The following is an 18,788-nucleotide window of genomic DNA, read 5'->3' as shown; positions in this document are numbered from 1 at the left end:
TTTCTGCATGTGCTGTAGCCAAGGGGAGCTAAATAGAAGAATTTGTAAAAACAGTGCTCTCATGGTGACCAGGTTTCATTCAACGTCTGGTTTCCATTTGAGTCTTTTAATTGGGCAGAATGTCACAATCAGTGTTTTGCTCTGGATGCAGAGAGAGACGACCTCCCGCCTCATGTTACCCCAGCCAAGCAATTCATCGTCTGCCATAAAAACTCTCACACAGACGCTCGTGCGCGCAAATACACACTCTTACGTTTAAAAGCTGGGTGCACACAGACACTGCTGAATTCATCTGAATTGGCAAGACGTGCGCGCGCACACACACACACACACATACACACAGCTTTTTTTGTCTAAAACACACCTGGCACACTATGACAGGGTAATTTCCAATGAAGTGTTTATAACAGAGAGTCAGGTTTTTAACATGAGCCACATCTTGGCTTGTGTCTGCCAAGAGGCCCCTCAACTCCAGGCAGCACTTAGCCAAGTAGAACAGGAAGAGGGAGAGGTGGAGTACGAGGAGGAAAGGAGTGAAAAAGAGCGAGAGGGATCAACAATCTTTATTAGTGCTTTACATAGATTCACCAACCCTATACATACTATATGAGCCGATGTGCGATATGAGATGAAAACCCCAACAGCAGTGTAATATTTCAGGGTGTGTGCTAAGGTAAGGAGCGGGCCAGAACTAAAAGTAGCTCTAATTATGAACTATGTGGCAGGGGAGGAAACCGTGTGTGTACAGGCTCAAGGTTAAAGACGCTATTACTCAGGGAGGTACAGCTGGCTGTGGTGTGGAGGTACACGGTTAATTCATCTTAAGGCCTTGATCTGCTCTACCACACAGTTACCAGCTCAGCTAAACCAGCAATGACTGGTGCTACATAGAAGAGCCAAAGAAACCAGTCCACACACACAAACACACACACACACACTGGTGCCCATTACAAGGTTCCCACACGTTTTCATGGAGAAAATTATAAAATCAGGACCCAAAATATTCTTTTTCTTCGCCCCACTCAACCAGTGTTTTTCACACGTACAAGATTCAGACATAATCTCTGTTTACCCAATGATGTGTTCATAGACTGACCAGAATTTGAAAATCCAACAATAATTACTGTTTTTTTTAGTTTCTGGCTATGATAAGCAGTGTAATTTTGGTGATTTTTAAAGAAAATATGCACTCCAAATTTGTTTTATCAAAAATGTATAAATAAATAAAATTAAATCAATCAATCAATAAATAATTAAAAAATCAAATTTTTCCATTTTCTATGAAAATGACCAAAAAAAGAAAACTGCCAATTTTTTTGTTGCCAAAGGAAAAAAGTGCCAAAAGGGATTTTTATAAAAAAATGCCAAAAACTTCTTTAAAAAATCTCAAAAAAAGGTAAATATAAAAAAGTATAAAATAGCCAATTTCCATTTAAAAGAACACATGCCTAATGCCTGACAAACACAAAATACAGCCATTTGAAGTTGTGTGCCCCCCAAGCAAATAAAGAACTCTTGATGAACAAATTAACAAAAATGTAACCAAAACGTTGCCACATGTCAACCCATCTTAAAGGTATGTTACGTCGTCAGCTACGAGAAAAAAATTCACAGTTCTGTTACATTATTAATTGATCGCATCCAACAAATTTCCATGATTTTTTCAAAACTTTCAGTGATTTTTACTAGTTCCATTACTTTTTCAGGCCTGGAAAATGTGATTGTGAAATTCCATAACTTTTTCAGGTTTTCCATGACTGTGAAAACCCTGATATTAGTGAATTGAAACCACAAACACAACGTTTTCCTACTGTATCTCATGCTTTGCAGGGCGACCTCACTGTTTTGGGAGAGGGGCTGTAGATGTTGAAGCGAAGGGTAATTTCTCTCTCACACTTATCCACATGCACAAAGTTCAGATATTCCCACACTCCATTATATGTGTAACTGCTTGCCAGACTGACCAGAGAGTGTGTGTGTGTAGGTGTGTGAGTGTGCTGCAGGGATAGAAGGAGAGGGATGGGGTGTGAAGACTTTGATAAAAACGCGCCCATTAACAGCACTGGAGGCAGACAGAGGAAATAAACAATCAGCTGTTCCCACTCTCCTACTCCGATTTCTCTCCTCTCCAACCATCAGCAAATTTGGCATACTGAGCACGCCCCTGGAAGCAATCATGAAAACTGGGATCAACTCACCGGTGAGTTTCTGCAGCAGGGGGCTGAGCTCGGTCTCTCGGGTGATGACCAGGGTGAGCGCTCCTATCAGCTCCCTCTCCAGCTTCTCCAGCTCCTCCTCCTCAGTGTCCTGGTCTGTGGTCTGCGCCTCGTCAGCCAGGGAGTACAGGTAGACCAGCAGGAGGATCAGCTCATCGGGCCCACATTCGTCCTCTCTGGACCTCGACCCCGAGGTCGTGCTGTCGTCGTCTCCGCGGGGCTTCATCAGAGGCAGCAGCTGCCGCAGTACAGCAGAGAAATCAGAGTCTCCGAGAGCCTGTGACAACAACACACAGACATACAAAGAGAACAGGTGGTTAGTCAGAATACAGAAACTTTTCTAGAGAAGTAAGTTGACATGAGTTAGATTTTTACTGTCCACAGCACAAAAAGACCAACAGTTGGATATGGATGTTGATTAAAATAAAACTTCGATGATTTTACACAGTCATGTAATGCCATCTGATTCAGCGTCAATTGGTGCTAAAGACTACAAGTTTGAAAATGAAAAAAATCTGGAGGTGTGGAGTATTTATGTAAAGATGTGTCTAAAGCTCAATATTGATTGTTTAAGGGATCTTTTGTTATGGTTGTGTGATTCCATGTTTCACACTTAATACTGACTTCAGTCTGAAGATTTTTTAATCTTTTGTATCCTCTGTATTCTTAATAATAAAAAACAGTATCTTTAAAAAAAAAAACTTTAAGAAATGTTCATCATGAGTCTGACAACATTCATTCTTGTCTGTATATGATCTTACCACAGGCAGCCTGTTATGGTAGAATAAAATTAAGACTAGAAACTGTAAGTAAGCACATTCAATCTTGGCTGTTTTACCCCAAACAAAAACCAAAGTGTAAAAACTACGTGTTGATTACCTGATCAACGACTGAGTCTCCCTGTTGAGTGTATTGCGCTATGATGCACAGAGTATTTACATCATGTGATATTACCCTCATTTGCCTGCATTCTTATTAGTTGGCGTCCTTGTGTGTGCTGTAAGCGTTCAAATTAAGAGCACAGTGTGAGTGAGCTCATCGTTCCATTTGCTAATTTTATTACAGCTCTGTGAGTGGTTGAGGTAACGCTCAATTTTGTTTCATTCTTTTGTTGGATTTGCACGGCCACTGAACTGCTCTTTCTCTCTGTATTACACACACACACACACACACACACACACACACACACACACACACACACACACACACACACACACACACACACACACACACACACACACACACACACACACACACACGTCCAACATTTGGACCAATGTTTAGGTGCAGTGACCTGTTTTTGTGAGCCTGTCTGAGCGGGTCTGAATAGTCCCTCACGATGTTTGTGCTCCGGTCCAACATGCTGTAGATCAGCGGACCGTTTTCAGAACACTGGCCAGTCTCACAACAAGAGTGAGCTCATAGAGCTATAAAACAAGGGCGTGGAGCTAATCTGTCCGAAAAAATTGCATGAAAAATAGGACCAAAAGCGGGGAAACGGAGGCAACGGGTTCGCAGAGTAGAGAGAGTGAAAAACAAAGCAGGGGAAGGAAAGAAAGATACTGAGATATTACAAGATGAGGAGTTAAGTTTCAGATGATGGTATAAAGGGAAGGATTGTTGACAGAGGACAGAATGTTTGTGTCGGATAGAGCTACAAATGCCCCTGTGGATATATTTCATTTTAACGAGGGATTCCTCTGTGAGGAGCTTTGTGTTCCTCTCACCAAGACAAACAGGCTCTGAGAACGAGGGGCTTTGGACCTTGTGGTGGGCCCACTGGGGGGATCCTGTGTCTGACCCAAAAGAACTCTTCACCGCGCCAAAGATGCAGTACAATAAGACCCAGAGATGGTGAGCCAAAGCCACAGAACTGACTGACTGTCCCTCAAGAAGTCGTGACTGAGGAGAAGACTTTTTGAAAATGAGCATATTCGTAGTTTTAACACCATCTCCTGATTGGGGAACCTCTCAGTAAGACACAGGAACAAGCTGACCCTGGTAGTTAATAAGGCCAGTGAGATAACTGTGAATAAACAATTACCACTCCAGAGCCTTTACAACCGGCACAACCACGACCAACAAGACAACCCAGGTCTATAATGACCCTACTCACCCTCTTCATTCATCATTTCAGCTGATGCCATCTGGCAAGAGACTCAAGGTCCCGCTAGCCAGAAAAAAATGGGTTCAAGAGGTCATTTGTGCCCTCTGCTCTGACCATCAGAGACAGAGACATAATAAAAGAACCTCTGCCCACCACCCCACATCCATGAGCACTGCTGCTGTTAAAACCATGGATTTCATGTATTCAAATATTCAAACTGTCTCTTACTGTCCATTTCTACTCAAGGCGGCCTTTCATTCACCCTCAAATTGCATAAATTGAAATTGCAAATATAAAATACACCAACAACAATTTCTGTTTTTGATGTTTCTGACTATGATAAGCACTGTAATTTATATTTATATATTTAAACATGACCTCACAACCAGTTTTCTTCAAAGAAACAAAAAAGTTGCTAATTTAAAAAAAACCCTTCCATTTATTGCAATTAAGTTTTTAAGCTTGAATGAGGTGGTATTTCAGGTCACATGATGCTATGGATACGCGCTTATCAGTAGGCATGATGCAGCAGGTGCTGCAAGAGCTGTTATTGCATCACATAACTCTTCAAAAGTTGAGCAGATCATCTGCAAGTTTTGAATCCACTATTTGTGAAATGTGAAATTGTGGATTATCACCTCCCAGAAATCCCTCATAAGTAACCGCTCCCACATACAAGGGGCTTGCCTTTCCATTATCACGAGCATAACACGCCTATGTCACCTTTGATTGGAATTAATGACGGCTAGTCCGGAAGCTGCAACAGAAATAAACCTGCTAATGTTTCGAACATCCATCGCCATGCTTCTTGGAATGTTATCGTGAGAGGAGAAGTTGCATAACATCACTCAACTGAAACGCAGTCATCTCGCAATTGTGTTTTATCGACATTCCAAAAATATCGCTTAAGTTTGGCGCAAATCTGCAATGGAAACCTGCCTCCTGTACTGCCAGAGTTTCAAGGGAAATTGTAATGCACAATTAAGTTTTCTTTTCTTTTCTTATCTTTTGTCCCTTGTTGTGGGGAGTGCTCACAATACAAGGTCTATATCAGTGACGCCTTTGATTTTAGTAATTTCTTTGATCATAAATATAAAGTCAAACTAAATATCACAGTAACAGTTACTGCTTCATGAACAGTTAGTCCTCACGGTGACATCTGCATCAGTCAAATCATCCCAGCATCCAAGGTATCAGGAGAATACACTCCAACAACTCCACCTCCTCCCTCCCTGCCTCACACGCCAGCCAACCACTCGTCCTTGGGGACCGTTCGAACACAATCTCACCACACATTTTTCTTCTTCAACATTGTGAAATCAAATACCTCTCCAAGTCGCCCTCATTGGAACTGCCAAACAATGTTTGGGAACTTTCCCCCTCTGGTTTTGCTGATGCACAGCAGCGAGGCGAGAAAGACATTAAGGGGTTTCTTGTTGAAATGCAAACGGTGAAGCACTTTCTCTTTCATCTCTCACTTTAGAACTATTAATCGCCTACACTTCTGTCTGGACACGTCCAGGAGGACATTCATATGATCCTCAGCGCTCTCAAAGAAGCATGCCAGCTGTCAGCAAATTACATTTTCATTTTGACCAAAGCTGGCTGCAGAAGTACCTGCTTCCAACTAACTCTGGCATCAGAGGCTCTCAGTATGGGTCATTAGAGAGAGGAGGAGCTGAAAAAGGAGCTCTGGAGGGACTCGGCCCCCACATCATTTGTCAAGAAGTACCTCCATCATAACTGGACGAGTGTTACCTCCTGGGCCTCTGAGAACACCAACAGCATATGTTCTCAATATAAGCATCCTGTTTTTTATTTGTATTGTTCTTCAACATTTGCTCTTAACTACTGTTCAACAGGTTGCAGGTTGGTCGTTTGCCAGATTGTTAAACTGTTGTTGGTTGAATCAAAATGACCAAAAAGCAGTTTTATCTTGCTGCTATATTGCGTGAAACAAGTACTAATTAAAAGAGGCTCAAAGAGGATTAGGAAAAAATATAAACCACCATGCTTTAACACTACGATGAGAAATAAAGATTTTAATCAGGTCTTTTATTCATACTTTTCTTTTTTCTATTTTATTTGACTAGAGCAGTGGTTTCCGATCTTTTTGGCTTGTAAATTCTAATCAGTTCATTAATGGATCCAAGAAAATGTTTGTGCACAACTTGAAGAAATTCCCCCAAGGCGTCCTTGAGATTATGTGTTCACAAGAATGAGATGGGCAGATGGATGGACGGACAACCTGAAAATATAATGCCTCCAGTTACACATGCAGCTGGACACATGACGCCTTCGGCCGCAGTTGTCGCCAGCGTGAGGGCCTAAAAACAAGCAGCGATGTATCCATACATCATAAAATCCAGAAAAGCAGTAATATACAATAATAAGTTAATGAAATATCTAGATAGAGAATAATAATCATTAAGTCATTATCAGTTTGTGTCACCTATTTTTGATGGATGAAGAAGTATGAATCAAAGATTTCACAAGAAAAAAAGCAAAAGGTTAAGAAAAGACAAAAAAGAATGTGCCAAATTGTGTGTTGCAGCGATATTATCAGTCCTTTCCTTTTTCTCATCTCATGACTTTGGGGGTCCCAAATGTTGGGAAGCACCAGCCTGAAAGCCAGTTATCTATCGGTCACTCTGCTATATGCTACAAGGGTTTTTTGCCAGTAGAACAATTTTATTTTTTGGCTTTACTTATTAAGTTTTGGTCGTTTTAATGCTTGCAAGAGTGTCTCCTGACAAGCACATAAATTAGGAAAACTGAATTTGAAGCATTTAATTTGAAATTGTAGCCAAAAGTAAATACTGAAATGTATTCCACTGAGTAAATGTATTTTTTGAATGAATTTGCAACTCAAGTACAATTCCTGCCAACACTAATGTCTTTTCATATCTTAACAGCATGGTTTACTTTCCTTAACCATGTGTGCAAACTGTGTACCGTGCAGTATATGTGTGTATGTTTTTACGTGTGAAAGGAAGCGTGCACTGTAACTGGGTCCCTTCAGGAGATCTATAAAAGCTGCTGTCAGCTGCACGCCACGGCGCCAGAGCAGGAAATGGAGGTCTTTGGTACAAAACTGAGACTGAGCTGAGTGAAGCTGAGTGGGAAGACTGACTTAAGCTCTTTCCAGCGCTGAAACTCAACAATGCCCGAGTCACAGCGCTGGCACATGGGCTCGCTGGAAAGGTAGCGCAGTGTACACCTCTGGGAACATTATGGAGCAGAATACAGCATGCTTTCCATGGCACTGAGCAGAGCACAATCAGAGCTTTAGATTCAGGTTATATGTGCTTTATTACCTTAAATTTACTTGACCATTGAAGTGGAAAGCACTTTGAAGAATACGCATTTCTAAAACTTAGAGCCAAAAACAGTGGTTGGACGTTGCACCATCTGGACCTCCTACAACATTTAAAATGAATCAATAATGAAACACTTTAAAAAAAAGAGCCCATTCAAAGAAATGTTTCCACTTATAACAGTTTTATCTTAATAATCTTTTGAAGGATATCTACAGCAATAAACTTTCATCTGACGCTTTCCCCAGGACACCCAATAAAAACATTCTCAATGACAGACTTTAAAGAATGCTGCAAAATTCATGTAGAGTTTAACCCTTTAACACCTGGATCAACATCAGTTTTCCTGTGCTCAGACGCCTTTGGCAGGCATTTAAACTTCGAAAACCTGAAAAGGAAAAGATTTGATTTCTTTTGAACACATGCAAAAAAGACAACCTTGGAAAGAAATGTCCAGCCAGTTACAAAAAAAAATAGTAAAAGGTGACAAGGAAATGACCTGAAAACTACACTGTGAAATCTGACAAGTTAATGTTACTTCAAATAATAATAACAACAGATTGCCTTCAAAAAGCAAAGTAAGTTTAACTATTAATCTTCATTTAAGTTTATTTTGTGTTCAATTATGAAGTTTACTTTAAATATAGCTATATTTACTTTATATAGTGAAGTTGTTGCAAATTAAAAATGACAATTGAAATTAGTGTTAACAATTCTTTCTAAGAGTCAGCAACTTCAGTAAACAAAGTTAGTCTGACTAAATTTGATCATCGTGCCAATGATGAAGTTAGGAGGTTGGATGTTTGTTTTCTTAACATGTCTGAGAATATACAAATATGATAGACTAGTTTGCAACCAGCAGAATACAGACATCTAATTAGAAATTGAAAATTTGAAATTGCTCTCTGCCTTCTTCCCTTGTTTTTGAAAAAAATCAAACCAATACGTTCAGGTTTCAAAGGGTTAAGGCCCAGCCTGCAGATTTCGGGGCAGTGCTCATGGCCTCAGCTACAGAATTACTGCAGTAATAACAGGAAGCTAACGTTATTATTACACACCATTACTGAATGCGCTGGTCCTGCTGCCATACTCTAATACCACTATTACATACAATTATAGAATAACAATGGCATCGCTCTGTCAAAACAATGCCAATTTTAGGGCTCGCAATTAGTCAAATAAAGTCATTACTTTAAATTACTTGAGAGTTTTGTATAATGACAAAATCTTTCCCAAAGAAAAACTGACTTTGGATAAAAACACATAGCACCTCTTTGTTCTCAGATGCTGAATTTGCAGCTGGATTATTGGTACGTGACTGAAGCATCACCGGCTTCTTGCTCGCGCCTTTGCACCAATCATAAGCTTTCACTCGCATAAAGCTCTGGTTTGAATCGCTATGCCAGTGATTGACAGATTACTGTTTGGCAATCCCAGCCATCCTGGGGTCCATAAAGGCTCAATCTCGCCCAATCACAGAGCGGGGCCAAACTCCGCCCCTGCTCGGCGCAGCCTGAACAGGAAACCAGCTCCAGATGCAACCCCTGGAGGAAGGTGAGTGTTTCAGATGCAGCTCAACGCGCTAACCAGAACCAGGCCTCACTTGCCTCGCTCGCTGCCTGCACAATGAAGCTTTTTTTGGGCCTGAGGGCAGAGGGGGATTGGGGGTGGGGTGTATTGGAGGTGGGGGTCCTTGTGGGAGTATGAACAAAGTTTGCTATAGGTCAGTTGTTGTAGTCAAACCAAAGACTCCCTGGACCAGGAGTCACCTTACATGGATGTCAGACAGTTCATCATTACCATAGCAACTAAGAAAAAAAAATCATTTGCATTCTTTTGGAAATGCACACATGTGCTTCGTTTGCGAATATGTAATCACATCCAATTTGCATTCACGAATAACAACACGCAGAGCTGGAAGGGATACAAGCAAACATCTAAAAACAAAACACATAAATCTTCAAGTTTGAAGACAGCGACTAAACTTTGACTCTGAATTATGTACAGCAAGCTTACTATTGATCTGTATCAGCTGGAAAACAAACAAGTATGTCTTCACCCTTAGAGAGGCTGGCAGGATTTCGAACATGTAAACAACACCGAAACTCACAGCGAGGCTTCGCAAACGCTTTGACAGACATTTTGGAGATGAGTGTGCCTTATCTGCCTGCGCACACATACAGCATCTCAGCAGGGACATGTGCTCATTGTAACCTGTGGTGATGACAGTGATGAATCCGAGAACGGGTTCACCGGAAAATTTCTGTTTATTAAAAGACGGAAATTTGCCTTAAGTTGAGCGGGACTGGAAAAATAAAGTTTATCTCTGGATGTCTTTTTACAGTCATTATTCTTATTCTTATTCTTATTATTATACTTGTGTGAAAGGTGCGGACAACGGATCAGGTGTTTAACAAGGAGAGCGGAAATGTGACTCTAAACACAAAGAGGAGCGAGTCAGCGCGCAGGATCATTCCTACACTGAACAGTGGAGGTTACAATTATTCATTTCTCTCTCATTTTTCCAGCTCGAACAGCGTAATCATATTCTGATTTGTTATTATTGTCACATAGTTTTTACTGTGATTATGACAGTTGTGACTTTTTTGAGGCTAAAATATGATATGATATGTTAGTGGTCCAAAACTGCAAATGATGTCCCCAAAGGAAAACTTTGTATTATCTAATAAGATAAAGTTTTTTAGTCTGTTCAACTCACTTTGGTCATTTTATTGTGCGGACCTAAAAAACAATATTTTTTTTTCTAGCAGGCTACCAAAAGTTTAATTTGTATTCATGGGATTAATAATTTTATAATAAAAAAATTATTTGACATCCCTGTGGTGTGTTCTCAGCTTTAAAGTCATTTTACATGAAATCTGACCCTGTTATTTATACTACTCATGGTCAGCATTTTTCTGAATGTCTTTCAGTGTATTCACATTCTGTAATTACCTTATTAAATATCATTTTCTTTAGTTAGTGGTGGAGCCTTTCATTCCTGTGCCACATTAAAACTGCCTACACTGCCTATAAGACAGGCACAAGGGATTCACAGGAAACAATGCATGCATGTAATTGCTTGCAGGGTTACTATTTTTAAATATATTACTATCATGATCAGCCTTACTGTTGCTGCAAAGCCAAACAATTCCTTCTGTCGCTGCTTCACATTAAAAGCTTTAACTGTAGAAACACAAGATGTTTTTTATTGTGAAGCATTCACAGAAAACATAATATATTTATCACTGTAGTTTGCACTGATTGAAGATGTTCATAAAAAATGTAGCTCTAAAACAAGACAAGAGCTAATTTTTACATTTTTCGACAGGGAATCAGTTTTAAATGTTGCATGAGGTAATAGAATAAGAAGCAGCAGCCACAGTGAGCTGTTAAATGAAGAGCTGCAGGCGACAGGCTGCACATCTTCTGCTCTTATGCAAGGTAACTAACCTCACTGTGCCCTGCTGTACCTGCATCGTGTGCAGCATGAAAATCAGATTATGTTTGCAATTATTTTTGACTGAAAGTGCTGCACCAGGAATATTTGTATATTATTAAACTGCTCTTGCTATTACCACCACCACAACAAGTGTATTATTGAGTAACATGAAATAAACCATGGCTGAAATCTTCAGGATTAAATCTTCAACATGTGACACTGTTAGTGTTGCAAGAATACTGAAATTTCAAACTTCGATACAGAATTATTTGATAATTATTGATAATTGATACTATTTTTGATATGATGGGGATAAATGGACATTAAGGGACTGTAGAAAACGTTAACAATGAGAGAGACGAGAAAGCACAGATGATACCAGTTTATCAATACTGTGGAAAATGAGCACCGTCTATGTACATGGGGCGCCTGGTAGCTCACCAAGGCGCCCCATGTACATAGACGGTGTCCTTGCTGCAAGTTTGACTCCAATCTGCGGCCCTTTGCTGCATGACATGCCCTCTTTCTTCCCCTTTAACTCTTTAAAGCCAAAAAATAATTCATAACAACAAAATGAGCACTTAAACTGTTTCAAATATCCAGAATTGATATGTATTGATAAATCTGTCAACACTAGACACTACTCTTTTCTCCATAACGATGATCGTCCAGATGGTCTGATGACCAAGCAAAACACTGCTTGGATGCAAAAGGGAAAACAGACGAAGATTTTCTTTACAACAAATCTATTAATACTCAGTAAATGATGGGATGTACTGAATGTACTTTGTGGCTTGTCTGTCAGTCGGTTAAGTCTTGCATATCTTTGCTCAGAGAGACACACATAAATATAGCTGAGGAGGCAAGTTAGAAGAAAAAAAAAGAAACTGTGAAAGATAGGACCCTTTGATTGATTGATGGATTGTAAAGTGAGAGACGGGATGATAGACAGCGCAGTGGATGGAAAAGCTCTTAAAGGTAAGGTGACCCTTGGTCTGAGTCCATCAGCCTGATGCCTGTTATGTTTGTGAGAACACTGAGACATAAATCTTTCCTTTTAAATGAGGCCTGAATTACCACACAGAGTGCGAGGTGGGTCTGTTTTGTTTCTGCCCGGCCGAGCGGCCTGGCTGTGGACCTGCATGCCGGACTGTTTGGGAGGGAAATCAATGCAGTCGTGCACACAGCTGAAGGTCAGCTCGCTGGAGGAGGGATGGACGGGCAGCTGTCTCTCTGTCAATACAGGCAACAGCCCTCAATAGCTCTTCTACCAGTCCTTCTCCCTTTCACCTTTTATCCTCTTTAAGCCACAGTCTCCACATGCATCTGTCTTTTATCTGCACTTTTTCTCTCCTGCTCTGTGTGTCAAAGGTTGGCTTGGCTTGGAGCTTCAGGGCTATAATTTAGAAGAGACGTGGGACCCAATCACAGACACAAACACACGGTCCCCGCATGCCGCCCTGTCACCGCCAGTCAGCCACATGCTGGTCACTGCGGCTGGACTCTGTCTGCCCGGCACACGACACCCTGCCTTCTTATCACACTCAGACCTGCGCCTCCTTTGGTACTCAGATGGTAAGAAAAGTGGGCAAAAAAGAAACAGGGCTATTATGTAAAAAAAGTGTATTAAGGCAGTGCACTTCGAGTGTTTAGAAACATAAGGGAATTAATGAGGCTTTATTTTTTGCCACATAGGCTGCAACAGATTATGGCGCAATTTACCAGATGAGAGTTGCTCTGCAGCCACAAACCCTCAGGGCCATGTTAAACCTCCCGCACTTTTCTCACACTGCGAGAAACTGAATCATGCGCATCCATGAGTAGACACACGCACATGCAAATACACACACACACACACACACACACACACACACACACACACACACACACACACACACACACACACACACAAACACCCCCCCTAGTATTGTCAAGGACAGTACATTACATCCACTACTAATTGATGCAGGAAGCTCCAGCAGGGAGAAAACATCCTGAGGTAAACAGACGGTTTCTAGACGAAGCAGAATGGAATGACTGCAATCTATCCGATGGGATTCGAAGCAAAACAACTGGCTTTTGCAGTTTTATTTTTTAGCACTGCAGCCAATCAGAAACGTGACATGATACACTTTTCTTCTCATATTTCTATATATTTATAAGGAAACATGTAGTGTGAAAGCTTAAAGCAGCCCATCTGATTCCAGTTTCAGTCTCACACATGGAGAGGAGGGCGCAGAGGTGGGGGGGGGGGGGGTGAATAAGTTTAACCAGCCCAAAGAGGGCTTTTTCAAAATAAAAGTTTGACTTGATTGGATGGGAAATAGGTTGACTGCAAATTTGTAAATGTTTTGTGGCAACTTGTGTGATCCTTTTCTGTTTTTGTTTCTTGATTTATATGAAAGAAAACACATTTTTATATGTGCGCATTAGAGGGAGATAAAGTTTCTCATATAAATGATGCTGCGCTTGTGGGGAGTTTAAAACATTAGGGGGCACTGTTGCACCACATCGAGCCCTGAGACGCTTGATCTCAGCCTGCATGGATGGACTGAACCGCGTCTGCTTGTTTCTTTCCCTCCAAAACTCCATCCCTCCATCTTGGACAAGTCTTCAATAGACAGGAAATGGACTACAGTCAAAGTGTTGGATATTTTTAAACTATTAGCTGTATGTTAGGTGGACCACAGCTGTGTGATTTCTGAATTCTGCATTGTTGACCTCAGCTCTACCCATGCCGTCACTTCTAACCTGGCAGGGTGTCATCACAGGCTGCTGTAGATGCAGAGCTGCGTCATAGGTTTGTTTCTGTAGTGAAGTTTGAATAAAACATGGAATTCATCATGAAGAGCTGTGTCACTGACTGTGATGTGAGTCATTCCTCTGAGGTACAGCTGGGACGCTAAAGGAGGAGGGTCACGTATGTGTGCCACATCTGGGGAGAGGCTGGGCTTCTTTTCTAAACCCCACATTAACACAGAGGTCACAGAGGTAACTGCATTTATGGGTAAACAAAAAAGAGGCAGTCTTCACATCTGTTTCAAAGAGAAGGGGCGATGAGGCTTAGCAAAGGAGGACTGCGCACTTAGATGTGTATATGTGATGCGTTCGTGTGTGTTTTTTTGGTGTAAATATGGTCTTCATCATAATCTGGACTGTCCCACCAACCTGCGCGTATCTCTGTCGTAGACACAGACAAACACGCCTCCACATGGCTGCTCTTCCCCAAACATTTAAAGAACACTCACTACAGACACTGCAAACGGAAAACAACTAATCTCCCTCCATTTCCCTGCAAGCGCACATTTGTACACACACCTGGGCGGATGTAGAGATGAATTATGGTCAAAATAAGACTGGAGCATTGTAACTAGCATTTCATAAACAAACGGAAAGAAAAAAAGAGGGAAGATGAGGAAAAAGTTGGGGATGATAGGAAGTAAATGTAGCAAGACCTTGGCAGAGAGATGTTATCGGAGCAGTGATGGTGGAGTGAGTGGGCTACTTAAGGTCACATGACGCTCCCCGATGACCACACTTATGATATGACTCAGACCACTTCTCTATTTACAGTCAATTATGATCAAGACGATTGTTTACTGTCTGAGTCGGTTGACATCAGAGGTCTCAGTGTCAACAGACATACAAAAATAATTAAATGTGGACCTGCAGTGCGTGCACAGACACACACACACACACACACGTAATAAATAAAATAAAGGCATTATTGGGAAAGACCACGTAATAAACAGTCACAGGCAATTCTTTTTTTCTTTTTTTTTAACTGGAAACCCTTTTTCACACAATAAAGAGACAGAAAATAGAGTTAGGAAATAGAAGCCACAGTGAGGGGCAGCTGTGGCAGAGGGGTGGAGACTTTCAAAATAAAACTTTAGAGGAGTTGAAAATGTTTTGTCTTCAACAATTTTGACAAAAAAACAACTCAGAGTAAAAAAACCTGCACACTGTCTATCTTGCAAGAATTAGAATTTTAGTGCTTGTTTGCCTGACGGAGGTCTGGTGCCGAAACGTCGCATTAAAATAGTGATTCTTGCAAGTTAGACAGTGTGCGGGAGTTTTTCTCTAATTTGTGTTCTGTTGCCCCTCTCCTACGCACTTGTTTGAAAATAAATGTACGAGCTTTTCTTTTGTCTTTTATAATTTTGAAAGTGTTATTTATAACCGATGAATCCTGGATCTTTTCAAAAGCTTTACTCACAAATGCTCACAGATAAAGATGTATATTTCTGTTTTTTAAAGGATGAATGCAATGAATGCACCCAGAAGAACATTAAAAGGTCCAAAAGGTTCAGGTTTCTTCTGCCATCTTAAATGATATTAAAACAGTGTCACTCAGTATTGTGTATAGCTGAAAATCTTTGGGTATACAGCGCTGGTGAGCAAAAAAGACATGCTGATAATTTAAGTTATTCTATATTTAAGATGACTTTTCAAGGACCAATAATACATTTTTTGTCCCACTTGCCTGGTGTTTATTTTTTTAAATCAGATTCAAACCCTATTCAAACATAATTTCAGGTAGCTGACATACAAGAAGGGACAAGAGGGAGAGAGAGAGAGAGTGAGAGAGAGAGAGAGAGAGAGAGAGATTGAATGTGGGAGGAAAATAAGGAAACGTACGTGATGGTAAACAAAACATCACACATCGATGCATCTTAGAGCTTCAATAAGAGAAAATAAATTGGTCATTATGTTACATAAACTGAAAGGTTTTTCATAGAAGTTTGTTGTCACAATTGCATTACAAAAATTCCATGACTTTTCCAAAAAGTTCAATGATTTTAACTAATTTAATGACTTTTCCAGGCCCAGAAAACCTAGTTTTACAGTTTTACATGACCCTGGGAACACTGGCCAATAATTTTTACATCTCGCGCCATCACATGCAAGAGCTTCTCATTCATGAGTAGACGCACGCTTCCTTCTGCGTAATGATGCGGTTGGCAGGTGTAGTTCGGTAGAGACAAAACAGTTCCTATTGCTCACAACAAGGTCTGTTGATAACCCTGAGTAACTAGGTCATGAATTCTTGAAAGCCACATCGCTGTTAAAATTTTCTAATTAATTTTCGGCGCTTTGAGCACCACAAGCTGAGTGCCACCTAGTTCCATTATATTGGAGAGAAAGCAGAAATCTCTTTGGCCGATATCTCTAACACTCTGCAATTTACACCTAAACAATCTAGATTGATAGATGATACTACAGGTGAGCGGAAAAATGTTCATTTTTGATTTTGAGGTGAACTGTCCCTTTAACGAAGTGATACTTCCCTCAGTGTATAAGAGCGGCGAGCCGTGAAGAGAACGCTCTCTCTGTGAGTAATCTAAGACCTGAGACAGGGTGGCGTTCTGCACACACAGCAGTCCTCTGTCACATATGCATACATGCTAACGTGACAACGCTAACAACACAGGCTGTATGGAAGCACGCTGTTCCCTACCCTCACACTGAGAAGCCAGTCGGACTGGAGCACAAACACACACAAAAACACACACACACACACACACACACACACACGCGCGCGCAGACATACAGGCAACAGAAGGTATATGTGTTATGCTTGTGTTTACTGAAGTGTCATTGGGAGGGCTGGACACAACACACAGGCAGAAATGAAAGAGAGCACAGACATGCAGTGATCCTTCTGCAGACTACATGTCTGCACACTAACACCCATCGCCCTGCACCAATTCCATCTGTTATAACACTTTCAATATCAGCAGGGTTAACCAGGATCTCTTTATGGCAATTCATTTGAGCATTGACCCACATTTCATGAAAGGGGCAAAGACCAGGAGATACAAACAAGGACGGGGTAGGAGGAGAGTTAGGGAGTCGGGGTCAGGATGGAGACAAAGTGACGAGTGGAGGGCTGATTTCTCTTTATATGTGTGTGTGTGTGTGTGTGTGTGTGTGTGTGTGTGGGTGCGAAAACAAAACACAGTGCTGGTCTGCTGACACTGGTTCGACACACAGGCTGAAATAGAACAATACAAACAACATCGCAGCGGGTTCCTACTGCACAAACTTTCCCAGAGCGTTAAGCCCACAGCTCAGCTAAAAACACGACCACGGGGGGAAACAAGACAAGCTCAAAACATTAATACAGCCTCCTTTTCTCTTACTCTCTCCCATTATTGTCACCATTTTTTTCCCACATTTCTTTACTCATTCCCCAGTGCATCCTTATCTCTTCTTCTCATACCCCTTTTCCACCAACATGGAATAGTTTCTGTTCCAGTTGCCATAGCACCTAATTTTGATCCATTTGGAGAATTTTGACCAAAAATAATTTGGTTAGTAACAAAAAAAATCCTGGACAACGCCATTCAACCAGGTGACTCTTTCTATCTGCTGATCTGACAGAGCAAAGGACTCTAGTGAGAGAAGGAGACCGTATGTCATCCAAGAGAGACAATAAAAACAGAAGTAATGGTCATAGTTCTCATGTTGAAATTTAAGTTGTATTGATGAATTCACTCATGCATTTAGTAACAGTACGAGTACACTTTCCACCTTAAAGGTTGCTGGCAGTTGGTCCAGTGTATGAAATTATTTTTTTTCTCAGTCTACAGCTGCTGCCAGAGGCTGCAAAACATTCTTTCATTTTAGTTATAGTTTACTACTGTATGAAAAAGAGTGGTTAAACCAGCCACAGCTCAGCCCTGAGCACAGAGTGTTGATTTTCTACTGATCGATTAATGGACTGCAGGGTTTTAGCTTCACCTTTTAGTGCCTTATCTGTGTGCTAGGTACCCCAAGCAGAGGGGTGACAAAAAAGGGGATGGTTCCAAAGTTACTTAAGGTACCACCTACAACTTTTCACAATGAAAATGCAAGAAAAATGTGTACTAAACTGAACTGAACCGCCCTGCTGCTGGAAACGCACCACAAGGTTTCAAAAATGTAACCGGTTCGAGAACCAGAGCTAAATTTGTGGAAAAGGGATATCTTTGCTTTGCTGCCTGTGAAAGCATAACTGCTCTGGTCCAATCACACGGACTCTTAAACTCTTCCGAGGTGATAAAAAAATACCCCCGAGACTATCATAACTTTGACAAGTCATAACTTATATCTTGATCAAAATGGCTGGAACTCACAGGTGCGATAACACGAATCAAATCAAACATAACGGCTCCGCTGAGGTTTTGCAGGACAGTCTTGTATGACTGGGGGGCTGAGATAGAGTTGGAGAAGGAGCAGGGGGGACACGGATGGATTGCTACGCCAAAGTCAGGCTAGAGTAAACTCCATTTCTCATTGCATCCTGCTTGAATCCTCACCTTATCTCCCCTGGGTTCAATAGACCCCCTTCACTTCCAAAAATTCTTGGGTCACAAACTGTGTTCTGCTCACACATTAAGCATCCTCCTCGACAACTGAAGGCAGCGGCTTGAGGATGTTTCTCGCACTTTCAGACTGTTTGCATGGATCATTTCTTTTGCCTAATGAGAGGTTAAACTCTCTCCAGTTATTTCTGGGTGTTATATTTTCTGTCTAAATGTTGGCAGCTGTTTCCAATGTGATTATCACCTTTGTGGTCCATATCCTAGGTGGGTCTTGTATAATAAAGAAGACAGCATCACTGACAAACCCGTCTTCTAAGTTAAGGATGACAGTTTGCCACAGAGGGTACACACCAATGTTTGACTGGCCTCTTTGATAAGTAATAGTTGACGTCTGGT

The 18,788-nt window shown here is 41.1% G+C and overlaps 1 protein-coding gene across 1 annotated transcript in view; it reads right to left on the bottom strand.

Moving 5' to 3' along the window:
• The window catches only part of scfd2 (sec1 family domain containing 2), a 124,978-nt gene that overhangs the window by 64,690 nt on the left and 41,500 nt on the right, over nt 1-18,788 (bottom strand). The window contains exon 5 of the mRNA XM_042483276.1: nt 2,199-2,493. Coding sequence (XP_042339210.1) covers nt 2,199-2,493 — 295 coding nt within the window. The remainder of the gene's footprint in view (nt 1-2,198; nt 2,494-18,788) is intronic.

Source organism: Plectropomus leopardus, chromosome 3 (genome assembly GCF_008729295.1).
Source record: "Plectropomus leopardus isolate mb chromosome 3, YSFRI_Pleo_2.0, whole genome shotgun sequence".
Taxonomy (NCBI): Eukaryota; Metazoa; Chordata; class Actinopteri; order Perciformes; family Serranidae; genus Plectropomus; species Plectropomus leopardus.
The sequence above is the reverse complement of the archived record's forward strand: the minus strand, read 5'-3'. Positions and strand labels throughout refer to the sequence as shown.